The 13,233-nt window shown below is 37.1% G+C and overlaps 1 protein-coding gene across 1 annotated transcript in view; it reads right to left on the bottom strand.

The window, feature by feature from the left end:
• Positions 1-1,996: 1,996 nt before the first annotated feature.
• Chc (clathrin heavy chain) overlaps positions 1,997-13,233 on the bottom strand; it is a 75,513-nt gene continuing 64,276 nt past the window's right edge. The window contains exons 31-33 of the mRNA XM_083128465.1: positions 12,364-12,585; positions 11,249-11,324; positions 1,997-3,231 (exon numbers count right to left, since the gene is read on the bottom strand). Of these exons, the coding sequence (XP_082984591.1) occupies positions 3,119-3,231; positions 11,249-11,324; positions 12,364-12,585 (411 nt within the window). The 3' untranslated portion in view covers positions 1,997-3,118. The remainder of the gene's footprint in view (positions 3,232-11,248; positions 11,325-12,363; positions 12,586-13,233) is intronic.

The following is a 13,233-nucleotide window of genomic DNA, read 5'->3' on the forward strand; positions in this document are numbered from 1 at the left end:
CTGATGACAAATTAATGTATCATTTGGCCAAGGAAACCTCTTCGAAAGTTTAGTCCACTTGTGGTGGCTCAACTAATGATGGACAATATGTGTAGCATTTGGTAAACCCAACCCCTGTTTGAGATCTCCAATTTTCCCAATTAACAAAAGATTTGCATTTGTACGATATTGCAGAGTCGCATCAGAATGCCTAGTGGGCTGAATGAGGATGCTGTGTAAGGAAACTCAAGACTAGTCAGAATATCGAATAAGTCGAGGGTAGGCCATACAGATAGTTAAGCTAACTCTGTGTTAATGAAAGTACCAATGGTTAGGCCATAGGTACGCCTTTGCTTGAATTAAGGAAATTGGTTGATTATGTAAATGCACATATGGAAACACTTTGTAAATATGTAAATAATAGCAACGTATAATAAATCCATATAATCCTACTAGAAATGTTATGATTTGCTGATTTAACTCCAACAATTACAGTACTGTCCATTTTAAACCAGTTGTTTGTTCAGTTTCTGTACATGTATAAATGAACCAGGGACTAAAAAATATAAATTATGTGAAACCTCCTTTCGTAATTCCGGAGCAAATATAATCTGCTCGCTTGGCACCCAATGTGAAGTGAAAGGAGAGGTTTGAAGGATTAAAGAAGGAAGTAATCCAGAAGGCCCGAATTGAACCAGGGACTGGGAGGGCACACCTTTCACAATTTTGTTTGAGTTTTAATTGATGTTTAAATCTGTTCTTACCAACAAAACAGCCTCCCTGATGGTACAGTGGTATCGTCGTTGCCTTGTAATCAAGGAGTCCAGGGTTCGATACCAGGTGGAGGCACATAGTGGACTTAAAAAACCAACTCAAACAAACAAATCAATAACAAAACAAAAGTCATCAGCAATGGATGGAACAACAGAACAGAGGAAAGGGAGGGGCAAGTTCCTTTCGGTTGATCAAAAATATGTGTTTTCCTTACCTGCTCCCACATCGTTGACATCAAAAAGTTTTAAGTACACTTTGTTCCAAGGTAGGATAATTGGGACTGGATTTAGTTTGGTAGGACCCGAACTACTGGGTAATGTTACTCCAGCAGGGATCGATCTGGAACAGCATTACCACTATACCATCAGGAAGTGCTGTATTTATTATGGGCAAACTCAGAAATCTATATGGAAGATCGTAACTTGCTTCCATGTATTTATTATCTTCTCCTGTGTGGATGTAATTTGCTTGTGTATTATACTACCAAGTCTCATTCCCCAAACAAGAAATGCAGGGTGTTCATAAAGTCTTGGCACCATTACAAATGTAACGTACATTGTAATGGTACCGGGACTTTATGAACACCCTGTATATCAGATTGGTAAAACTGTCTGCAATTTCTAGAAACTAATGAAGTGATAGTCCTATAACAGCTGATTCAAATAGAATATCGCATAGGACATATTTTGGATAAGTTAGAAAATCAAAACTGCATAATCAAAAACTTCTCTTAGCAATAAAAAAATGAGAATTTGAATCATGCAAGTATCCTTTTGTATAATAACTTCTCACATGCACATCCACCTGGTTTTACATATGCATTACCATTGTGACACCTGTATTATCCTTGCTTTGAAAGATTTTCAAGGTAAAGGTGGAGGGATAAATTACTATGAAATAACATTTTTTTCACCTTTTAATGTCATTAACTTTGCATTTGATTGAACATTAATGTTGCTGATGCTATTCTGGAAAGCTGATATTGGTGTATGTTTCAAAACTGCCACCACACAGTTACAAGATATTCTGAAACAGAAGGAAAAATATATTTCCAACTAACAACTGTAAGGAGTTATATTTCTTTATCTACATCTGATGTGGTAACAGAAAGAAACCTATGTACAAATAATGTTTCAGCATACATAAAGTAGTCTTATGCCTTATTATGCAATTCTGTTATTCATTATGCAACACCACCTTTAAAATGCATCCTACCTCAAATTATTAATCACAAATTATTAAATTGTTCAGACAGGGTAATGCATATTTAATAACTGCTTAGTCCACAATACACAATTTACATGAAAACTGTTCAAACTGATTCAACAATAGCTTTTATTATACTTCACTTACAATATTATAAGGTGTTCAACTTCAGTGCAATGTTTCCACTTATACCTAATCTAATTTCTCAAATTTTAATTTCACGTGGATCGATTTTTAAGTGTTTCATTTATCTAACCGATAAAGTATCAAAAAAATTACATAGCAAACAATTACTAAATTTAAATAAATATACGAAGCAAGCATGTAACCAGCTAACAATTTTTATCAATTCAACACAGATTATAATTACTATTTTTAGTTTACTGGGTTTTAATGGTGCTCTCTTACAGCATATTACTTGTCTGACTTCAATCTAAAAAATAAACTCTGCAATGTACATAGACTTTTATATCCTATAGACTTCCCACAGCACTACATCTTATAGCTTTCTCAATATATATATAGTCTTTTGTGATTTGGAATGAATTTATCAATAAAACAAATACTGCAGCAATTAATGCACTGGGTAAATTGTTTCAACAAATATAGTACGAATCTAACCATGCATCCCAAGTTACGTGGCTAACTTGTCTTGCTTATTCAAAATACAAGTACGTAGGAATGAAAACTATAGTCAGTTTTCCACTACCAAACAAAACAAAAAAAAATATATGTATTCCTTCAGTCTCAAGTATTGCCTTGTAGCGATAAATATAATGAAGGGAACTTCTCAAATACAGTCTCTGAAGTGGTTTAGGTACGTTTCACATTCTCTACTGTTACAATAATCCTCTTCGAAACATTAGCTTATTATTTTTTTTTCTTTTTCTTAGCATCCTCTGCAACTATCTACAATTTTTTCAACAGAATGGAACAACAAGAGAAGGGCAGATTCCTTAATTATTTTTTTTTGCTGCGTTAACAATCACAAACACTGCAAACAGTTCACAAACGACAACGGCTGTCCCACGACATGAGATGGCAGCTCGAAGCGGACCGCATCCGGCCCTGGTTTTGTCGATTACATTTCCTTGTTCTGCAACAGTTTAAATGCTGGACTTCTTACTGTTTACCACTGGATGCTGTTGCTGTTGTAACCCTACATGCTATAGCCTTGATATGGCATTCCCTGGGGATATGCGTTAGGATAAGCTGGATTGTATCCTGGGCCAATCATGCCAGGCCCCGCAGTTAACATCAGCTGAGGTTCCGCTGAAAGAAACAGGATTATTTTCAACAAAGTGAAACTATGCTCTTATCACACATTAACTTCGGAAAGGTCCCACATACACATTTTATATTATTCCTAGCAACTCTGGAACAATACCTTTTTTTGTAAAATATACAGGGTGTCCATTAATTATAAAACTAAATATATGCTTACAGGCCGAAACCAAGTGTTAGGTAATAATCAAAATCTAATTATTGATAACTCGTTTGAACCAGTTTCCAAATTCAAATATTTAGGAGTAATATTAACAAATGAAAATTATATTAAAGAGGAAATAAAAAGTAGGCTTAATTCAGGAAATGCATGTTACTTCTCTCTTCATAAACTTTTGTCTTCTCGTTTAATATCTAAGAAAGTAAAAGTTCAAATATACAAAACAGTAATTTTGCCTGTAGTATTATATGGGTGTGAAACTTGGTCCCTTACATTGAAAGAGGAACATAAATTGAGAGTATTTGAAAATAAGATCCTTAGGAAAATATTTGGACCTAAAAGGGATGAGGAGACAGATGAGTGGAGAAGGTTACATAATTTAGAACTACATAATTTGTACTTATGTCCAGATATTATTAGAATAATTAAATCAAGAAGACTTAGGCGGGCAGGCCATGTGGCACGAATGGGAGAGGAAAGAGGAGTTTACGGGATTCTTGTTGGGAAACCAGATGGTAAGAGACCTGTAGGAAGGCCAAGACGAAGATGGAGGGACAACGTTGAGATGGACCTAAAGGAAATCTGTAGGGATGGAAAAGAGTATATAGATCTTGCTCAAGATAGGGACAGATGGAAGGCCTGTGTTGCTGCAGCCATGAACCTTCGGGTTTAAGAAGGCTAGAGAGTTAGTTAGTTAGTCCATTAATTATTTTTACAACTTTATACTTTAATAACTTGGAAAAACTGTACTAGATAATGACAAAAGGTTTTCAACATGTGACATGAAAACTCAAAAGTTTTTTATATTTTCCAGGTGCCGCAGATTTGACAAAAAATGTGGACGCCACAGGAAAAAGCACGATGTGTAGCCTGGTTTATAGAGACGAAGTGGAACGAAACTTTCGGACACAGTATGGAAGGGAACTACCGTCCCAACCCACCATTCGGGCTTGGCATATGTCATTCATGGAAACGGGTAGTGTTCTCCATAAACAGGGGGAGAGATGGCTATCTGTGTCAGACGCCAACGTGGACAGGGTGCGGCAGGCATTTGCAAGGAGTCAGACAAAATCAGTGCGTAAGGTGGCCAGAGAGTTGGCAATGCCACAAGCAACAGTGCACAAAGTCTTGCATAAAAGGTTACGTCTGTATGCCTACAAGGTGCAGCTGCTTCAGGCACTAAAGCTTATGGACAAATCTCTATAAACCAGGCTACACACTGAGCTTTTTCCTGTGACGTCCACATTTTTCGTCAAATGTGTCACCTGGAAAATATAAAAACTTTGAGTTTTCTTGTCACATGTTGAAAACCGTTTGTTATTATCTATTATAGATTTCAAGTAATTCAAGTCTAAAGTTGTAAAGATAATTTATGGACACCCTGTATATTTTATTACCTTGAATGAAGGTATTAAACTATTTGTAGCAGATTAGAGTTCGTATCTGCTTGAGAGCATAACTTGAGCGTCACTGGCAAATGTTCTTTTATCACCTTACCACTGCCCACTTTAACTATTCTGCAGATGCAGATATTGATGCTTCAAAATTGTAACAATTACAAGTTGTTCAAAATATTGATTAATATTAGTGGGCGAGTATTCCACTCCAATAACAATCAATTATTAGTGCTTTGCTTTAAAACATTAAATTATATCAGGATATTCAAATACACACAGTGCTGATGCAAAATCAATGGAAACTTCGCATTTTGCACAATATCCAGGATACTTAGACACTGAGGAAGTGTATCATGACATTTTTGCAGAAGCTGTGAACGATTAAAATGCTGGAAAACTATTGGTCAGTGTTGGTAAATACAATAGCACTGACACCTATACTTGTCCCTATTTACCCAAGTACTTTTCAAAATATATAAGGCAGCAGAATGTACAGCCTTAAAAATGCTTCTGTAAATTAATTTTGTTAAAATGTCATTACATAAATATCTGAATTTAGCAAGTAGGATTTACGAAATAATGTGCACTTATGAAATTATTGCAGATCTCCCAACACTTAAACCAGTATTCCTTATTATTTATAGATTTGTTATAAATGAAAAATTACTGTTGTTCTTTTTGCTACCTCTTTCATACTTATACAGTTCACAAGATGTACCAACAGTTAATAAAAAAAAAAAACACTAGTAGTTCACTAAGATGTCAGAGTTGCCTTAACCCTTTTGCAATATTTGCAGTACATTAGGTGCAGTTTAGTCTATGGATTAATTAATTTGTTAGAAGGGCAATGTTAGAAGGGCAATATTATGTTACTTTACTTTGCTGGCACACAACAGCAAGAACAGATGAACTCATTTTTAATTATGTCAACACTGGTGGAGCATTCCATATGAAAGCTGTAACTTCATCCTATCTTGTGTAGTGAACAATCTAAAATTCTCATTTGCATAAAAATTCAAGTATTATACATAATTAAGTTGGAAGGTATTTTCAATATTGTTAATTTATTTGAACTTTTTTATTTACATTTGTTTTCTATTATGTCTCACCTGTGACATCAAAAACAATTAATTTCTCCTTTAATGGTTACATTTCCTACTCAACTCCACTAGAATCTTCTCTGTCTTAACTTAATTTTCATAATTAAAATAAATTTCTTAAGTAAAGAGGCAGTGTTTGGTCTGTCCCACTTGGGAGACAATTGTTCACTTCTAGCTATAAGTCTAGGGAAGTATATTAAGAGTAGTTATGTTTAATCAAGTGTTTCCATGTAAAGTGAAATGCACATAAACTGCAAGGAAAATGTAGCTGAACTATCAGTACAATAGTTACTTTAATATCAAAAATGTAGTCCACATGTACCACCTGTGACAATGAAATACCCTTACTGGAGACATCCGTTTTTTTACCTGCTGAAAGTACACCTTGGAAACAAGTTTTATTAGTATTTCTTACACTAGCTTTTTCAGGTGTCTACCAAAATAAATCCAAAATTCTTTACTTTTTCATGACCTTCCCCTTTTTTGTTGATTTTTCTTAACATTTATTAATCGCCCGCTACTTAGGAATAGTTTGAAATTAAGAAATATATACTTTTATTCAATGAAAAACCTGCACCACACGAATGGAGAAGATGAAAACTGAACAAGGGATTTAGACTTGCTTAACTTTTAATGCATGTAAAAATTAGTGTTTCAGACTATCCTGGATGGGGAATGGCCACATTACTTAATACCGTATTTACGCGTGTATAGTGTGCATGCATGTATAATGCACACCCTGGTTTTTGATGGGTAAAATTTACAAGAAATGACATCTTTTATATAATGCGCAGTACAATTCAGTTTCAAGTAATGGCTTCCTTAGTTGTAGGTCGTACAGTTGTTGCTATGCTGATCAAGAGTGAATAACATCACACCTATTGATCAAGAGTGAATAACATACCTATTCAATGAGTCACCTGTTTCTATGTGGACCAAGAGGAGAATATCCTCTTAAGTAAACAATAAGTCACCAACCCATGCCACCTCCCCCCTCTCCCTCCACTGTATTCAGCGTCCCAAAACTTTCACTCTTTACCCACTGTATTTATTCTGTAATAGTAGAAAGAGATCAAAATTACATATCGCTTTTCAGTGTCCAGGAAGTTATTTTCTATTATTTCTCGCCCAACAAATACTGCTGATATGCATCCCATGTGACGGAAGAAGTATGCTCGAATTCCACCAGAGTTGCACTGCTTTTCTTGGTGTCGCAGAACATTCCATTACAAAGTGAAAAATCGTGTGAAATGGCCTTCAAACTTTTATACGTGGTTTTGCTCATTCCTTTTTTACTTTTTCTAAAATAACTTCAAAATATATATACTTTTTCCGTGACTAATATAACATTAATAAGAGCACATTCAGGACCTTCAAACTAGCAGTTAGGAGCACAAGATTTCTTCCATTAAGGAATTTACACACTCCATATATTGGCCAGTAATACATTTTAATTATTTTCTTTCATCCGAAGCACCATAGCAATAAGAACGTTCAGTCATTTTGTGATGAACTTATTTCAATCGCATTTCACATTAGTGTCATTATCTTGAATGGAATACTGTTGACATATTCAGAAACTGCATAATTTAAGCTTTACAACGATATATAACATGATAGGGTTCTGTAAACATGTATAATCATTGCAAGTGTCGCAAAATCATGGAATGACCCTGTATGGTTTCATGTTGGCTGGCTGAATTATTCCGTGCATAATACGCACCACAGCTTTTGGGAGCAAAAATTTTTGAAAAAAGTGTGCATTATACAAGAGTAAATACGGTATTTTTACAAAACATCAAGCATACAAGAATCTAATTCTTAAGAAACAGTGAACAAATCTTAACCACAGCTAAATACAATTTTAGATTTCCAAATATACAATTTTACCAAATCTCCAGTACAGCTATATAACAATGTATGTTCAATATACTGTAAAACATAGCAAACATTCTTGACCAGAAGCATAATTTCTTGACATCTTGACTGGTAGGACACCCTGTTTTTCTTTTTAGACAATATTTTGATTGTACAGGGTGACAATTAATGAACTATATATGAAATAAAACTGAAATTAGTGACAAACCACGTAGTACACAAACTGTATTGCACATGTAAACGGCACTACAGACATTCGGATTTAGGTTATGACATGTTCGATATGTCTGCCATCTCTGGCGATGACGTGGCGTAGACGAACAGCAAAATTCTGCATGACCCGCTGAAGTGTCTAAACATCGATGCTGTCGATGACCTCCTGAATGGCAGTTTTCAGCTGGGCAATGGATTTGGGGTTATTTCTGTACACCTTGTCCTTAACATAGCCCCACAAAAATGAGTCACATGTGTTCAGACCCGGGGAATATGGCTGCCTGCATGCTGTACCGTGACATTTTCACTTGCAAATGGCCGACAACACGTTGCATGCGCATGCGGATACGAATTCCCATCATGCCCTGTGGCCAGCCACGCAGTTTGGATGTCATCACGTGAACTGTTCAGAAATTATGACTGTTATTTCATATACAGTCAACTCTCGATTCTACGACCCCGGGTATAACGACCCTCTCGAAGTAACGACCCTTTTCCCGGGAACCGTGAAAAATTAGAAAAAATTAGAAAAATTTGGAAAAAAAGTTGAAAAATTGAAGGAAATCGGCCGAAAAATGCGTTGATTTTTCCTCCACTCATTCCCTTTACGAGCGCTCTACCGCTCACAATTGGGTCTGAACTAAAAATAGACACCACCACACCATGCTTGAGTGATATCCAATAGCACTTGACCTCTGTCCCCCCCCCCCCTCCTTCAAGTGCACCAATGTTACCCCACACCTGATGGCCGCTACCCAACGCGCCAGGCTTGCTTTGCCAGGCTTGCTCTTGAATATGCGAGAAAAGAAGATCAAATGTGCTTCGATGTTATTTTAAATCGACTTGACTTGTTTCCTTGTCCTAAGAGCTGCTGAAAACTCTCGGAGGAGGGGGGGGGAGCAGCCTGAAATGACTGCTGTCTTTGCCAATGTGTATGGCAGGTCAAGCTCTTTCATCGATAAATACACCACCTTGAGAGATAAGATTGCAGGAATGTTCGAAAATACAGATGCGTGGCACCTGGAAGTCTGGCCCATCTGTCCAGCTCTGACCTACAGTTCAGCAGGTTCCCGTGAGCGAGCAACTCTTGGCATTGTAGACGACAACTTCCGGTAACTGCTTTCATTCAAAACGTGTTCTTTGTTCCCTGCAACACTTCATAAAAAAGCAAACTTTTAGAGATAATCAAAACCACATAGGTGAACTAAAGATCGTAAACCCGCTTAATGCGTTGTCATCCAGGTGTCCACAAAAGTTTACTTCGATCTTACGTGCATCATAACTCCCGTTTCCCACTTCATACGTTTTCCTAATTGTGTCGATGTCGTAATATCTGCCAAAAAAGTGTTCCGTTGGCTGACTGACTTCTCCCTCTTTTCCTGTCAGCAAACGTAAGGGGGGGGGGGGGGGGGTGCGATGCAGATTGTTTCAGCCACTATTTTTTTGCTGATGCGGGCTGATTACAGGCGAGGGTGGAAAAGGACCCACCCCTCTTCCTTTCCTTTGACGTCTAAAATGGGGCAACCAGTTCTGGTTATATTCTTGAAAACGAACAAAAACCATAGAACAAGTAAAAAAAAAAAAAGGTGACCCTTTCCCCAGCTCATTCTCCGCCACTGGTGTGCACGGCAATGTTGATAATTGCAGAATTCAGGTTTTTTTTTATTTTATTTTTTATGCTGTTGTCTGCATAGGAAATATTGCCCGTATTATTGTCTGTTGCATGGTAAAGCAAGGGTCATTTCTTTCTTCTTTACACTGCTGTTAAAAGTTCCGTCTTCGACAGTTGCGTTATCTTTAAAAATGCTGGGACTTTTCTCTTCCGCCACCTGTTGCTTGAACTTCCAGCCGGTCTCCTTGTTTTCACGATGCAGCTGGCGCCAGTGTTTTGTCTAGCTTCCGCAAAGCTCTTGCTTGCCGACAACAGCGATGACTCATCCAGCGTGAAGGAAAAAGTTATTGTTTTGAATCTCGCAAAGCTGTTTTGATTTGACGATAACGAAATTCGATCTCCAGAAAGGAAAACAAGAGAAAATAACTTCGTTCTGCGCCTTCTGATAAGCAAATCTGTAAATTTAATTTGCATCCGCTTTTCTTCAAAACCATTCATGTGGATAAAAAAAAATGAGTTCAATGTAGGAATGGTCGCTGAGACTGATTAAAAAGACATTATTCAAGGGGAAAACGTTTGGAGGGGTGGGTGTTTGACATCGAGAATACTCCTAAATCCAACATTAATTCGTCGATAAACGTGAGAGTAAATAACGATCTACCATTTTGATATGTGAAAATGCGCAGTTTCATAAAGCTTGTTTTCAGTTCATTTTATGCTGATGGGCTAATCGGGACTAAATAAACAGTTTATAGTGAAATTCAATTCCAAACCCAAATGATTATCGACTGCCACCCTGTTTAATGACGTGTCCTAGAATACGCATTGGGTGAAAACAGATCGCAAGTTTTTTCACGCTGGATTACAATGCAAGTCAAAGAAGGAGTTTGGACTGCTCCCTTGAATGGGGAAGGAGGGTGAATGAAGTTGGTTGAAGCAAAGAAAAGTGACATTTTTTTACGATGTATTTTACACAGCCGAACCAGAACGAAAATTATAGCCCTGCCTTTATTTTTTTTTGTCTCGTACCTAGAAAGGTTGTGTTGTTTTTCCCGAGAGATCTAATCTTACCAGTTAATCTTTTAACAGACGATGCTCCAGTAAACCTGTATAAAATCCAACATTCATTCTGCCCGATTATCTCCCGACTTTTGCTGGCACCAGTCTGACTGGTGTCAAGATTCTTAGTTTCGCTTGCAATAAGCGAGAGATTGTTTTCCTTTCCATTGGTCTCAGTGCAAACGGGTTTCTCATGAACTAGAATTGTAAGAATTTCCTGGAAAAGCAACGACTGTGCGCAATTGAAACAAAGTAACATTATTTTAAATTCTTGTTTGTGAAAACTTTTTCATGTTCTATTTTCCTTCTCACAACACGCATCCTGTGCATAACAGGTTGTATAACTACCAGGATATATGGTGTTACCATCTCCTAGGAATCTTTGTGTCCGTTTGAGCTCCCTTTGAGCTGAAAATTGGTGCAAATTCCAATAACGACCCCTTCGAAATAACGACCCTTTTCCCGGGAACTGTGAAAGGTCGTAGAATCGAGAGTTGACTGTAGTTCATTAATTGTCACCCTGTATATGCATATTGGGCAAGTATGAGCAAGGATGCACTTGTCAACATTGCCTCTGACTACTTACGCATCATCATTGGTTTATGGTCTTGCTGCGATGTTTCTTCAAGTCTCTGCGATTCTGCTTCTTCTAACTTGTCAACCTACACAAGAAAAGAAAATTATTTTACCATGTTTTCGCTACACCTCAAAACAAGTGTCTACAGAACATGGATGCAGATTGAGTTCTGAGGTGAAGATATTCCTAAGCAATGTAAATGCATAAGAAATGTTTGAAGGAAAGAATACTACATGGAGAAACAACATTGTTAACCAACGTTCCACATTAATCTAACTACTTGAATGTGATGTACGAAACTGGCAATCTTTTACTTTGGAAAAATTTACTAGTGATGGGCACATATGCATCTCTGCATCCTTTGACATTGTAAAACGATTACATTAATGTAACTATAAATGAAAGCATTGTCAGATTACATTACACACAATGCATATAACAGTTCAACTGGATGGAAGTTGGTTAATTTCCGTAGAACTTACATAAAGTTAGGATTAGAATGTGATTATACAGCTTTGAGTTCACAGCGGCTGCAAAAATATGAATACCACTACTACTATTAATAATAATATGCATAAAAATAATGATCAGGGAGTTTCCGGACCTAACACCCTCTTTGGTATTCAATAAGTTATGCATTTTGAACATTTGACAATTTCTTCAGTGAGATAGTTGTTTTTATACAAATTTGAGTGATTTTACTTGACAGAAGCGAGATAATGTTATGCCTATTCTTATATCATCTTTTTACCTGTTCATGTAAAAAAAAACATTGATTGATCAATTTTAATAATAATAGTTAATCTTACTAACCCATTAATTAGAAACTTTATTACTACTGCTACTAGTTACACACTTTGTCCAGACCCCTCCCAAAATATAGTTCTAGATATGTACATAATGGTCTCCCCCTGAAACTGTTGTTCTCCAGTAATTCCCGATCTGTAGCTAATCAAAAAAACTAGTAGGGTTGTTATTGGAGGTATACATAATAATATTCCTAGTATAATAAGACAAAATGGGGAAATTGAACATTCAATTCTAGCTATACGCGAAATGCATTCAATAATGCAAGGAAATTTCTCCCAACTGGAAATGACAACATTGAATAATGAAGCTCTTACCTTTGTTATATATTCTCGAGTGACCTGGATAAGGTACGGCATGGCAAAATCTAGGATGCCATGCCTCCAGGAAAGCTCCAAGATTACATCCGGATGAAGGAGGTCGTAACACTGGAACAAGCAGGCTGCGAAACAATCATGGTTCCCCTTCTCCAGGAACCATGCCAGGAGTTCCTCTGCAACGTCTGCATTCTTGGATTCTGCTGCATACTCCATTGCATCCTGGACACAAATAGATCATTTTCATTAGAAAATTGTCATTGTTCATTGAGCAAAGCAGTTAACATAATAGTTCATAACATACAGCAAGTAAATAGCGTCATTTCCAGACTTTCCACAAAAGTGAATACTGTGAATTTCCTCTTTACCATGTCATGTTTCAAAAACATCATTCGCAATAGACTATGAAGCTACAAGCAACTACTGTGTATTAGATGTTTGCGCAATAGGATCCAACCTGATTATATTGTGACCACAAATCTGCCAGTTTCCTAATATGCAGCAGGTAATCATATTTTTTTGTATATTCCATTGCTAAATGTTTCTGCCTTGACTGTGCACCCATGTGAAATAAATATTTTCAAATTTATTACTTATCTCTAGAGGTATTCACATTTAGTTTTTCACAAGAAGGTGACTACCATGCTTAAGGTCCCGGGTTCCATCCCCAGCCTGTTCAAATCCGGGAACTTTTCTAACGTTGGAAGCAGGCCGGCCCGCCCACCCAGCGTCCAATGACATGGCTACCTGGGGGAAACCCTGGGGGGTAAAAGTGGTCAGGGGTGTGATGCTGATCACATCACCCTCACTCACGACCGGATCAAGAAAGTGTGGGGTGTTACCCCCACACCCCCTATATGCCTCCATGGC

Source organism: Lepisma saccharinum, chromosome 9 (assembly GCF_977018435.1).
Source record: "Lepisma saccharinum chromosome 9, izLepSacc3.1, whole genome shotgun sequence".
NCBI classification, from domain to species: Eukaryota; Metazoa; Arthropoda; class Insecta; order Zygentoma; family Lepismatidae; genus Lepisma; species Lepisma saccharinum.